This window comes from Salvelinus namaycush, chromosome 5 (assembly GCF_016432855.1).
Source record: "Salvelinus namaycush isolate Seneca chromosome 5, SaNama_1.0, whole genome shotgun sequence".
In the NCBI taxonomy this organism is placed as follows: domain Eukaryota; kingdom Metazoa; phylum Chordata; class Actinopteri; order Salmoniformes; family Salmonidae; genus Salvelinus; species Salvelinus namaycush.
The window spans coordinates 4,576,469-4,590,495 of NC_052311.1; the positions used below are offsets into that span (position 1 = coordinate 4,576,469).

General features: G+C 45.7%; 2 protein-coding genes across 2 annotated transcripts in view; one reads left to right on the forward strand and one right to left on the reverse strand.

Moving 5' to 3' along the window:
• The window catches only part of LOC120047853 (cyclin-J-like), a 36,902-nt gene extending 28,810 nt beyond the window's left edge, over positions 1–8,092 (reverse strand). The window contains exons 1-2 of the mRNA XM_038993407.1: positions 7,844–8,092; positions 6,208–6,316 (exon numbers count right to left, since the gene is read on the reverse strand). Of these exons, the coding sequence (XP_038849335.1) occupies positions 6,208–6,285 (78 nt within the window). The 5' untranslated portion in view covers positions 6,286–6,316; positions 7,844–8,092. The remainder of the gene's footprint in view (positions 1–6,207; positions 6,317–7,843) is intronic.
• The window catches only part of LOC120048907 (probable E3 ubiquitin-protein ligase MID2), a 1,198,409-nt gene that overhangs the window by 343,876 nt on the left and 840,506 nt on the right, over positions 1–14,027 (forward strand). The window lies entirely within an intron of this gene.

A 14,027-nucleotide genomic window follows, 5' to 3' on the forward strand; every position in this document is an offset into this window, starting at 1 on the left:
AGAGAAACAATGTGGAGTGTAAGAATAAATATAATAGGTTAACGCACAAACATACAGTGCGTTCGAAAAGTATTTCAGACCCTTTGACTTGTTCCACATTTTGTTACGTTACAACCTTGCTCTAAAATGTATTCAATCGTCCCCCACTCAATCTACACACACAATACCCCATAACGACAAAAACAAAAAATAAATATCACATAAGTATTCAGACTCTTTACTCAGTACTTTGCTGAAGCACCATTAGCAGTGATTACAGCCTCGAGTCTTCTTGGGTGTGACGCTACAAGCTTGGCACACCTGTATTTGGGGAGATTCTTCTATTCTTCTCTGCAGATCCTCTCATGCTCTGTCAGGTTGGATGGGGAGTGTCGCTGCAAAGCTATTTTCAGGTCTCTCCAGAGATGTTCGATCAGGTTCAAATCCGGGCTCTGTCTGGGCCACTCTAGGACATTCAGAGACTTGTCCGGAAGCAACTGCTGCATTGTCTTGGCTGTATGCTTAGGGTCATTGTCATGTTGGAAGGTGAACCTTCGCCCCAGTCTGAGGTCCTGAGCGCTCTGGAGCAGGTTTTCATCAAGGATCTCACTCAGTTCATCTTTCCCTCGATCCTGACTAGTCTCCCAGTCCCTGCCGCTGAAAAACATCCCAACGGCATGATGCTGCCACCACCATGCACCACTGTAGCGATGGTGCCAGGTTTCCTCCAGGCGTGACACTTTGCATTCAGACCAAAGACTTCAAATCTTGGTTTCATCAGACCAGAGAATCTTGTTTTTCATGGATCTGAGAATCCTTTAGGTGCCTTTTGGCAAACGCCAAGCGAGCTGTCATGTGCCTTTTACTGAGAAGTGGCTCTCGTCTGGCCACTCTACCATAATAGCCAGATTGGTGGAGTGATGCAGAGATGGTTGTCCTTCTGGAAGGTTCTCCCATCTCCACAGAGGAACTCTGGAGCTCTATCAGAGTGACCATTGGTTTCTTGGTCAGCTCCATGACCAAGGCCCTTCTACCCAGATTGCTCAGTTTGGCTGGGAGGCCAGTTCTCTAGGAAGAGTCTTGGTTGTTCCAAACATGCTCCATTTAAGAATGATGGAGGCCATTGTGTTCTTGGGGAACTTCAATGCTGCAGAAATGTTTTGGTACCCTTCCCCAGATCTGTGCCTCGACATAATCCTGTCTCAGAACTCTACAGACATTTCCTTCGACCTCAGGGCTTGGTTTTTGCTCCGACATGCACTGTCAACTGTGGGGCTTTATATAGACAGGTGTGTGCCTTTCCAAATCATGTACAATCAATTGAATTTACCACAGGTGGACTCCAATCAAGTTGTAGAAACATATCAAGGATGACCAATGAAAGAAGGATGCACCTGATGTCAATTTCGAGTCTCATAGCAAATTTTCCAAAGGCACTGTAGATAGTTTTGTCAGACATGGCTACCATCTATGCCTACACAGTACATTTCCATATAGAACCCAATTCTACATTTCAATTTAGGTCAGGAAGGGGAGTGAGAGGGGTACAGGGTTCCCCATGGTGGGTAAGGGGAGGGGGACAGGAAGTAGTGGTGGCTATTCAGCATGATAAATATCCATTAGGGTGGGGGCAGGGTTGAAGTCTGTTTGGGAAAGGGGGGGTCCAAAGGGGGCTGGTAGCTGACAAGTGGTGGCTATTCAGCAGCCTGACCGTCTGGTAGAAACTGGTTTTAATTATTACCTTTAACTAGGCAAGTCATTTAAAGGACAAATACTTATTTACAATGATGGCCTGCACCGGCCAAGCCTGGACAACGCTGAGCCAATTGTGCGCCACACTATTGGACTCCCAATCATGGCCGGTTGTGATACAGCATGATTCAAACCAGGGTGTCTGTAGTGACGCTTCAAGCACTGAGATGCAGTGCCTTAGACCGCTGCATCACTCTGGAGCCAAATGCTCTATTGGCCAGTCAGTTTTAGCCATGATGTTCCTGTACTGCACGTGTCTGAGTGATGGAAGCGGGAAGAACAGGCGGTGGCTCAGGTCCCTGGTGATCTTCTTGGCCTTCCTGAAGTGTCCTGAAGGGCAGGCAGTGAGCACCCAATGGTGCATTCGTCTGAGAGCACCTCCCTCTGTAGTACCTTGGTCAGTGGCGGTGCCATACCAGGCCGTGATGCAGCCCAACAGTATGCTCTCGATGGTGCTCCTGTAGAACACGGAGGGCCTTCGGGGACAGGCCAATTCAATCACTGCCTCTCAGGACAACCTCCTGAGGTTAAAGAGTCGCTGTTGTGCCTTCACCACGGTGTCCGTGTGTTTTGACCATTTCAGCTCCTCGGAGATGTGTAAGCCGAGGAACTTGACGTTTTTGACCGTCTCCACAGCAGCCACTCCTAGTGTCCACAATCAGCTCCTTTGTTTTGCTGACGTTGAGGAAGAGGTTGTTTACCTGGCACCACACCGTCAGAGTGCCTAGCTCCTCCCTGTAGGCAGTCTCTTCGCTGTTGGTAAATTAGGCCTACTGCTGTTGTCGTGTCGTCAGCGAACTTCGAGTTGAAACTGAGGCAGTAGTGGATATACAGAGAGTTCAGGAGGGGACTGAGGACGTATCCTTGGGGGGCCCCGTGTTGAGGAGCAGTGTGGAAGAGGTACTGTTTCCTACATTCACCACCTGGGGGGCAGCCCGTCAAAAAGTCTAGGTCCCAGTTACATAGAGAGGAGTTCAGTCCCAGGGCCATGCTCTTTGCGGTGAACTTAGAGCCAAGCTGTAGTGGATAAACAGCATCCTCAGATTTTTATTCCTCTTGTCCAGCTGGGTGAGCGCAGTGTGCAGTGCCATGGCGATTGCGTCGTCAATGGATCTATCAGGCGGTAGGCAAATGTGAGAGGGTTGAGTGACGGGGAGGGAGGTGGTGATGTGGTCTTTGACAAGCCTCTCAAAGCACTTCATGATGACAGAAGTGAGTGCTACTGGTCGGTAGTCATTCAGTTCAGTTCCTTTCCCTTTCTTGGGTACAGAGATGATAGCTGACATCTTGAAGAAAGTGAGAATAAAGGCCTGCACTAGAGCGAAATTTAAAATGTCCAAAAACACAACAGCTAGCGGGTCTGCACAAGCTCTGAGAGCACTGCTAGGGATGCTCCCTGGGCCGGCATCCTTGCGAAGGTTAACATGTTTGAATGACTTACATAGATCCTCTGTGGAGACAGTAAACACGTAGCCCTCGTTGTCTTCAGGGGCTCTCCTCGGTAGCTAATAGTCGTTATGCTCGAAGCGTGAGAAAAAAGGTGTTTAGCTTGTCCTGTAGGGCGGTGTTGGTGTCGCGACGTGACTGGCTTTCTTTTTGTAATCCGTGATCGTTAGAAGTCCCTGCCACATACGCCTCGAATCTGACCCACTGAATTACTCTTCCACTTTGTCCTTATACTTGTGTCTCGCCATCTTGCGCGATCTGCATAGGTCGATTTTGTTTAACCATACAATTGTCCCTGGTCACCTTGCCCTGTTTATAAGCAGCATCTGTCTCCTTCAGTTTCCCCGACAAGGCTGCCATCAATCCATGGTTTTCGAAAGACACAATCGGTGTCACAACATCTATGTATTTTTTTATGAATCCGGTGACTGAGTCGGTGTATAAATTGATCTTATCCCCAGGGACAACCTGTAACATATTCCAGTCCACGTGATCAAAACAGTCTTGGAGCATGGATTCTGATTAGTCAGACAAGTGTTGTACAGATGTGAACACCGGAACTTCCCTTGAGTCTTTGTTTGTAGGCGGGGAGGAACAAAATGGAGTCCTGGTCCGATTTGCCGAAAGGAGGACGGGAGATTGCCTTATACCCGTGTCTGAAAAGCATGTAGCGTTGGTCCATTGAGAATCTCTGCGAGTTGGACAGTCAATGTGTTGATAGTAACTCGGGAGCACGGTTCTCAAATGTACTTTTGTTAAAGTACCCAGTGACAATGTACGCTGCCTCCAGGTACACGGTCTCCAGTTCGTTCAGGGTCACAATGAAGATCTTTGAGAGCATTTTTGGTGTCCGTTTGGGGCGGGATGTGGTAGTGCACTGGTGCCATTTTTGACACGCCCCCTAGGACGCACCCAGTCTCCTCCTAGTCAACCACACAGAACAGGGGAATATAGGAGCGTCACGTGAGCCTTCAGCTTAAAGACGCATTTGACAAGGGGAGAGATAAAAACACTTTTTCTCCCAGATGTATAGCCTTTAATGCTTCATGAGTCTGTCTCTATCCTAATACAGGCTTAGAAAAACAAGGAGTTGTTTTGGTTTTTCAATAAATGCTTTGTTTCTTCATACCCCACATAGACGAATATTTGATTTTAAAAAAACAAGGGCTTTATAAATGTGGATTTATTTATTATCAGACTGAGTAGGGGTGGATTAATCTCTTTAAGTAGTGCTGTACCAGTTTGTGGTTTGCTGCTAGAGGCACACCAAAAACATCCACCCATACTAAAAATACAGGTTACTATTGTTTGTCAGAGACAGCGGGCCTACTTCCCTTCCCTAAGGATTGTCCAAATAACAAAACACTGCCCACGTGTAAAGCTAATCTTCACTGGATACTGACTTGCTGTAGATTGATGAAGAGTCACCCTGTAGTGCCTGTCAGCATGACCAACGTACCGAGGATCACAATCTATGGCACACGTGTGCCTCACATATTTAATCTGCGAGTTAAATCAATTGTCTGTTGAGTTTGTTTGTATATAGGCAATACCTAAACAACGGTGATCACTAAGGTGATCGGCAGCTGAAGGACAATATAAACAGTGCATACAGACACCCCCATAAACACAACCCCCAACTTGAGTTCTCTTCCCCCCCCCCCTCCCCCCGCATGCCTTGCCTCTGGTCCATCTGTCTGAGGGTTCAGTGGTGCAGGGCATTGTGGGGAACCACAGCATAATTGATGCAGTGGAAGGCAGGGGACTTGATGCAGAGGTGGGGGGGGCAGACTAGCCTGCTGATGGGGGGGGACTAGCCTGCTGATGGGCTACAATTATTTAGAGATAAGGTTTATGTCAGGGGTGTCGTTTGGCTTTCTAAGACCTTACATCAGTATCCATGTTGTTTTAAAGGGATTTTTTGTCTTTGGTCTGCAGATTGGTTAAAGGGTTGGGGGGGGGGGGGGGGGGGGGGTCAGAATAAAATCAGAAGGGAGGCCCTGATCTACACATCCCCTGGTTACAGACGTCGCACCCCCTGGTTACAGACGTCCAACTCAGTGATTTAGACACGAGAAAATCAAATGACTGTTAGGCTAAGTGAATGACTTGTAAGGAGACTGCCCGATTGTAACCGAGTCGGGGCAGCTGCCTGCAACAGTTCCATCTACTATCCAAATACTCCCCCTACATGTGACGTGTGCGTAGACACACACACAAACCCCTACTTCATATTGTTCTTTCTAAGTAGAATCAAATTAGCTATGATATTCTTGCTCCCTTTATGAGGATGGCAGTCCAGTGACAGATGCTGCCATTAAAATGGCCAAACAGTAAAATATCATCAAGCCGGAGGTTAGCCTAATTACTGCATCAGCCAATTAATGAGCCTCAACCCCTCTGTGTAATCTAAATTAGACCACACTCACATAGATGTCAGTCATGTAATTATATCCATCTGCCAACATTAACTACACTATATAGAATATAGAAGCTATAAATAGAAGTTGAGGAGTTGCTATCATGTCACTCTACTGGCTTGGATCTTCATTTTCACCAATGGACTACAGTATGTCAACAATAAACCATACATTTAAGCCATTGAGCAGACGCTCTTATCCAGAGTGACATACAGGAGCAATTAGAGTTAACTGCCTTTCTCAAGGGATCATCAGATTTTTCACCTCGTCAGCTTGGGAATTTCAACCAGCGAGCTTTTGGTTACTGGCCCAACGCTCTTAACCGCTAGGCTACCTAGATTAGTTGTCTTTTTCAGGTTAAGATGCATTTAAGCACAGGTGAACTGCATGCCACCAGACTCAAAGCTTTCTCCCTGGCATTGAGAACAACCCCATAATACACATTTCACCATGCAGTTGAGATTCTGATCACGTGGTGATGAGGAAAGTGGAACTCCGGGAATGAACCAAGGAGACCCAGAGACCTGGATTCATAGAATTAAATTTCAGAATTCTATTCATTCTGATTCTATAGTCTATTCATTCTGATTCTATGACTGGCTGGTCTTACCTTGATGCGAAGGGACTGATGGATATCCCCTGCTAGCTGTCCTTTCCACCATTGTAATTCCCTTTCCATCTTTCCCATTCAGAGAAGGCCACAAGGATGAAGTTCAACCCTGCAGACACACAGCAATGTGGGCTAAGTCAAGAGACATCCTGGCTGTACGCCGCACGTTATGGTGTCTTATCACAACTTTAGGTATTTGATATCAAAAGGACAAGGACTTATAGAATAAATGGCAATATCCTATATTCATACTGGTGAATAAAAAAAATTATAAGAGAGATGAAGTCCCAGCAAATAAAATAAGTGTTTATTTCAAGGGGAAAAAACATTGTATCCTTTCTATTAATTTGCACTACGATTTATTTTTATAATATATATATTTTTAAATCGCATTGTAGAGATTAATGGGTTATGGGAGCAAAGTGAAACATGTCTTTGATATTAATTAAGCAATCAGTTTAAATCAATTGCAGTTAAAGATCAGCCTTTGAGTTTTAAAATAAGTTAAAAAAAACACATCCAATAGCCTTTCGAAATGTTTCAAATGCAAAATTGTGGGAAACTATTCAAATTTGTGAGCTGCTCTTTTGTAAGCTTAAACATGTGAGTTAATTTCCTCCATGACCATGTGTACAGTAAACATTGGTCACTGGCACTGCATCGCCCTTGATCATTCATGACTCAGTTCCATTACATTCCATCTAAGAGCCATTTATCACAGGTTGTATGTTAAGAGCCGTGACGCTCGGTCTGAACATTAACACGTTTTGGAAGCATAAGGACTTTAAAATCTTTCATATTTGCGAGAAATAATTTAAAAAAGAAAAAAAAATAGTTAAATTGATACACTTTTATAGGGTTAGGGTTCCCACACAGCAATATGTCCATGTTACAGCGCTTGTTTACGGAAAACAGACGGTGCTAAAATAAATAACTTTCCGAGTCTCCGAACCTGTGTAACTGGAAGACAGACGTCACAAACCTGTCACTGAAAAATACTGTTGGCTGTAACAACTGTTTTAAAACCGGTTTAAAACAGTGCATTTTGCATTTGTTAAATTATTTTGATGTTTTTCTAGAACCATACATCAATTGAAAATCGCTTCACGTTTAGATGGGAGTATTTGCCAGTTGTGTCGTTCAGAGCCAATTCGCCCTTTAAACAGAGTATGTAAGGTCCTCGAACTAAGGAGTAACGTTAGGCTCCTTTGGTCCAATATTGGGCTATGGTACTGAACTGCAATACATTCCCCATGCAAGTGGGTGTGATGTAAATGCCTTAAAATGGAGAAGAAAAAAACTAAATGGCAATTGTAGCGCTGGGGTAATAAAATAACTTTTTTGTAGGCCTAACAATAAAAGTGCTACAATGTCACAAATCTGCTATGAGAAAAACAATACGTTGATAATGTGAACATTTGTCAGGACTTTCTCTGTCGCTCATTTAGCGGTGTCAACACCACGAGTGTTTTTTTAACAGAAAAGTAGACCACTCTTGCGGTTCTAATACTATTATTTATAGTCCTATACCTTAAACTAAGATCACACCTGACTATTGACAGCATTAAATCATTGATACACACATTTAGTAAACTTTTAGATTCGCTAAATGTCCAAGATCGCATGTGCCGCTCACCCTATCTGACAGGAATGCCCCCAGACCTCTTTGTTTCACTCCGACATCCTGAATGAAGAATTCCAATTTGGGAAGTTTTGTATTATCCTCGGTACCGACGAAAAGCGACGACTGTTTCAGTTATTCAGTTGACAAAGTAACAACGCTTCAGAACAGTTTAATTCAGCTGTTATCTCGTCTGTTTACACTTTCACAAAGATTTTTCCACGGACACTCGTTCAACGAAGTGGTTAGCTTCCCCAGCTGCTGTTGCGGTCGGTGAGGAGCTAGTGAATTTGCGTACGCGAAAGACTGAGTGTGAGATGGGAAATGTAGTCCAAAAACACGTGACCGAAATGGGCTAATTACGGCAATAACTCATTCTCTAATTGATTTCAATTAAACTAAACTTGTCTCTCAAACACTGGCATTTTGGAAACGGATAGCGCTGTAGAGATGATTATAAATCAAGTTTTTATTGCGAATCCCTTTATTAACTTTCTCAAGTGGCATGTGTGTAAAAAACGTTGTCCTTTAGCACAAATGTACTATAATAAGATTTATAACACAAAATATATTTTTTTAATGACATCTAACACGGTTAGTGCATTCTCGTTTAATTTAGACAGAGAGGGATAGTTGCAAATAGGAAAAATAAGAAGAAAAGTTGCATGTAGGAACATCTTATTGCTGAATATAAACAGCACCCCAAAAAATAATGTGAATAATGTGAAAATAAAATCCTTTCACTCATTTTCCCTCCAATCAGCCATAACAAAATCAAATCTAATTTTATTTGTCACATGCACCGAATACAACAGGTGTAGGTAGAACTTACAGTGAAATGCTTACTTACAAGCCCTGAACCGTCAACGCAGTTTTAAGAAAAAATAGAACGCAATGCAATTCTTTTTATACACTGAACAAAAATAAACGCAACATGAAACAATTTCAAAGACTTTACTGAGTTACACTTTATATAAGGAAATCAGTCAATTGAAATCAATTCATTAGGCCCTTATCTATGGATTACATATGACTGTAAATACAGATATGCATCAGTTGGTCACAGATACCTTAAAAAAAAGGTAGGGACGTAGATCAGAAAATCCAGAGCATCCCAAACATGCTCAATGGGTGACATGTCTGGTGAGTATGCAGGCCATAGAAGAACTGGGCCATTTTCAGCTTCCAGGATTTATGTACAGATCCTTGCGACATGAGGCCGTGCATTATCATGCTAAAACATGAGGTGATGGCGGCGGATGAATGGCACGACAATGGGCCTCAGGATCTCATCATGGGATCTCTGTGCATTCAAATCGCCATCGATAAAATGCAACTGTGTTCGTTGTACGTAGCTTAAGCATGCCTATTCCATAACCCTACCTCCGCCATGGGGCACTCTGCTCACAACGTTGACATCATCAAACCGCTCGCCCACACGACACCATACACGTTGTCTGCCATCTGCCCGGTACAGTTGAAACCAGGATTTATCCGTGAAGAGCACACTTCTCTAGTGTGCCAGTGGTCATTGAAGGTGAGCATCTGGCCACTGAAGTTGGTTAAGACGCCGAACTGCTGTCAGGTCAAGACCCTGGTGAAGGTGACGAGCACGTAGATGAGCTTCCCTGAGACAGTTTCTGACAGTTTGTGCAGAAATTCTTTGGTTGTGCAAACCCACACTTTCATCAGTTGTCCAGGTGGCTGGTCTCAGATGATCCCGCAGGTGAAGAAGCTAGATGTGGAGGTCCTGGGCTGGCGTGGTTACAGGTGGTGTGCGGTAGTGAAGCTGGTTGGACGTACTGCCAAATTCTATGAATGACATTGGAGGAGGCTGATGGCAGGGAAATGAACATATAATTCTCTGGCAACAGCTCTGGTGGACATTCCTGCAGTCAGCATGCCAATTACACGCTCAATCAAAACTTAAGACATCTGTGGCCTTGTGTTGTGTGACAAAACAGCACATTTTAAAGTGGCCTTTTTATTGTCCCCAGCACAAGGTGCACCTGTGAAACCATCATACTGTTTAATCAGCTTCTTGATATGCCACACCTGTCAGGTGGATGGATTATCTTGGCAAAGTATAAATGCTCACTAACAAGGATGTAAACAAATTTGTGCACAAGATTTGAGAGAAAAAAGCTTTTTTGTATGTATGGAAAATTTCTGGGATCTTTTATTTCAGCTCATGAAATATGGGACCAACACTTTACATGTTGCGTTTATATTTTTGTTCAGTATAAATACTAAGCAATGAGTACTAGCTGGGCAACAGACAACTCAGTGTTACCTGGTGTCAATATAGGGCATAGCTTTTTCAATAATGTGGAACGATAATACAGTAGGCCTATTACAATTACATTTTTTAGAGAACATTTTTATTATTGACGAAAACTGAGTATAAATAGGCTGAACTATAATTGCAATGATAACAGGCAGAATTTTCTTCCCAAATGGACAAGGAAGCAAAAGCAGGTGCCATTGTATTTCAACCCATCAGGATGAAGGGGATGAATCCTCATTGGTCTTCTTGTCCATCAGGTTCAGATACTCCTGGTCTGCATAGATCAGGAACCCAGTAAACAGACTATCTGTCCAGAACGGGTCATAGAATAGCCCATTCTGTTCAGAGTAGAAGATCTGCAGCCAAACCTGGTCCTGACGCTCTAACCAGAGAACCGTGGAACCGGACGCTGGATCCCAGTTTTGGCATCAAACGTCTCGATCTTGTACTGCCCGTTGTGCACCAGCCCGATCGCCAAGTGCTTGTTGGCCAGTGTGACGTCATAAGTGAAGTAGTAGACTCCCGGGACAGAGCAGACAAACTTCCCAGTGTGAGGTCATAAGTGAAGTAGTAGACTCCCGGGACAGAGCAGACAAACTTCCCAGTGTGACATCATAAGTGAAGTAGTAGACTCCCGGGACAGAGCAGGCAAACTTCCCAGTGTGAGGTTATAAGTGAAGTAGTAGACTCCCGGAACATAGCAGACAAACTTCCCAGTGTGACATCATAAGTGACGTAGTAGACTCCCGGGACAGAGCAGACAAACTTCCCAGTGTGAAGTAGTAGACTCCCGGGACAGAGCAGACAAACTTCCCAGTGTGACATCATAAGTGACGTAGTAGACTCCCGGGACAGAGCAAACAAACTTCCCAGTGTGAAGTAGTAGACTCCCGGGACAGAGCAGACAAACTTCCCAGTGTGACATCATAAGTGACGTAGTAGACTCCCGGGACAGAGCAGACAAACTTCCCAGTGTGACATCATAAGTGAAGTAGTAGACTCCCGGGACAGAGCAGGCAAACTTCCCAGTGTGAGGTTATAAGTGAAGTAGTAGACTCCCGGAACATAGCAGACAAACTTCCCAGTGTGACATCATAAGTGACGTAGTAGACTCCCGGGACAGAGCAGACAAACCTCCCAGTGTGAAGTAGTAGACTCCCGGGACAGAGCAGACAAACTTCCCAGTGTGACATCATAAGTGACGTAGTAGACTCCCGGGACAGAGCAGACAAACTTCCCAGTGTGACATCATAAGTGACGTAGTAGACTCCCGGGACAGAGCAGACAAACCTCCCAGTGTGAAGTAGTAGACTCCCGGGACAGAGCAGACAAACTTCCCAGTGTGACATCATAAGTGACGTAGTAGACTCCCGGGACAGAGCAAACAAACTTCCCAGTGTGAAGTAGTAGACTCCCGGGACAGAGCAGACAAACTTCCCAGTGTGACATCATAAGTGACGTAGTAGACTCCCGGGACAGAGCAGACAAACTTCCCAGTGTGACATCATAAGTGAAGTAGTAGACTCCCGGGACAGAGCAGACAAACTTCCCAGTGTGACATCATAAGTGACGTAGTAGACTCCCGGAACAGAGCAGACAAACTTCCCAGTGTGAGGTCATAAGTGAAGTAGTAGACTCCCGGGACAGAGCAGACAAACTTCCCAGTGTGACATCATAAGTGAAGTAGTAGACTCCCGGAACATAGCAGACAAACTTCCCAGTGTGACATCATAAGTGACGTAGTAGACTCCCGGGACAGAGCAGACAAACTTCCCAGTGTGAGGTCATAAGTGAAGTAGTAGACTCCCGGGACAGAGCAGACAAACTTCCCAGTGTGAGGTCATAAGTGAAGTAGTAGACTCCCGGGACAGAGCAGACAAACTTCCCAGTGTGAGGTCATAAGTGAAGTAGTAGACTCCCGGGACAGAGCAGACAAACTTCCCAGTGTGAAGTAGTAGACTCCCGGGACAGAGCAGACAAACTTCCCAGTGTTACATCATAAGTGACGTAGTAGACTCCCGGGACAGAGCAAACAAACTTCCCAGTGTGAAGTAGTAGACTCCCGGGACAGAGCAGACAAACTTCCCAGTGTGACATCATAAGTGACGTAGTAGACTCCCGGGACAGAGCAGACAAACTTCCCAGTGTGACATCATAAGTGACGTAGTAGACTCCCGGGACAGAGCAGACAAACTTCCCAGTGTGACATCATAAGTGACGTAGTAGACTCCCGGAACAGAGCAGACAAACTTCCCAGTGTGACATCATAAGGGACGTAGTAGACTCCCGGGACAGAGCAGACAAACTTCCCAGTGTGAGGTCATAAGTGAAGTAGTAGACTCCCGGGACAGAGCAGACAAACTTCCCAGTGTGAAGTAGTAGACTCCCGGGACAGAGCAGACAAACTTCCCAGTGTGACATCATAAGTGACGTAGTAGACTCCCGGGACAGAGCAGACAAACTTCCCAGTGTGACATCATAAGTGACGTAGTAGACTCCCGGGACAGAGCAGACAAACTGCCCAGTGTGAGGTCATAAGTGAAGTAGTAGACTCCCGGGACAGAGCAGGCAAACTTCCCAGCGTGACGTCATAAGTGAAGTAGTAGACTCCCGGGACAGAGCAGACAAACTTCCCAGTTGTGGCGTTGTAGTTGTTCCGCCTCGTTCAGTAGAATCCGTTTGAACTGGATCGGGAGACGCTTTGTAGGAGAAGGCAGAGCGGGCTGAGTTGGTGCCGCAGTTACATCCCCCCAGGAGCCTGTCTCACCCGTCTCCCCCTTGGTGCCCCCCAGTCCGGCCAAACTTGGGGCCCCACGCGGGCCCTTCAGCCCTCGAGGTCCATGCTTGCCTACCACGCCCTTTAACCAGAGTTTACATTGTTTCCCAGGCCTGCCCTGTTCACCTGAAGATCAGACAGAGACAGGGACTGGCTAATTCACATTCATATAGTCACACCAGACAGCTCACAATACAGTGTACTGCATAGGAACACAACATTAAAGCTAACACAGGAATTAATATCAAGGACTACAAGAGTGGTAGTGGACTAACAGGTAATACCTATACTGTAGGCTTCAGCTCAGTGGGCTAACTAACTCAGCCTTGAGTTGTACTACAGTACTCGGTTTCAGACCCAGTCCAGGCTACTACCTGGATGCATTCATTAGGCTTCTTACCTCTGTCACCCCTCCCCCTTCTCTCCTTACCTATCTGTCACCCTTCTCTCCATATCTGCTTTCCTCAGTCACCCCTCTCCCCCTCTATCCTTACCTATCTGTCACCCTTCTCTCCATATCTGCTTTCCTCAGTCACCCCTCTCCCCCTCTCTCCTTACCTATCTGTCACCCTTCTCTCCATATCTGCTTTCCTCAGTCACCCCTCTCCCCCTCTATCCTTACCTATCTGTCACCCTTCTCTCCATATCTGCTTTCCTCAGTCACCCCTCTCCCCCTCTCTCCTTACCTATCTGTCACCCTTCTCTCCATATCTGCTTTCCTCAGTCACCCCTCTCCCCCTCTATCCTTACCTATCTGTCACCCTTCTCTCCATATCTGCTTTCCTCAGTCACCCCTCTCCCCCTCTCTCCTTACCTATCTGTCACCCTTCTCTCCATATCTGCTTTCCTCAGTCACCCCTCTCCCCCTCTATCCTTACCTATCTGTCACCCTTCTCTCCATATCTGCTTTCCTCAGTCACCCCTCTCCCCCTCTATCTGCCACCCTTCTCCCCCTTCTCTCCATCCCTGCGAACCTCAGTCACCGCTCTGCTCCTTCTCTCCATCCCTGCCTACATCTGCCACCCTTCTCCCCCTTCTCTCCATTCCCCCATCCAGGCCATCCTTCCCTGGGGTAACCATGGGACCCATAGTCCCTTGAGATCCAGGGGCCCCTGGGTTCCACCGGGCCTGATGTC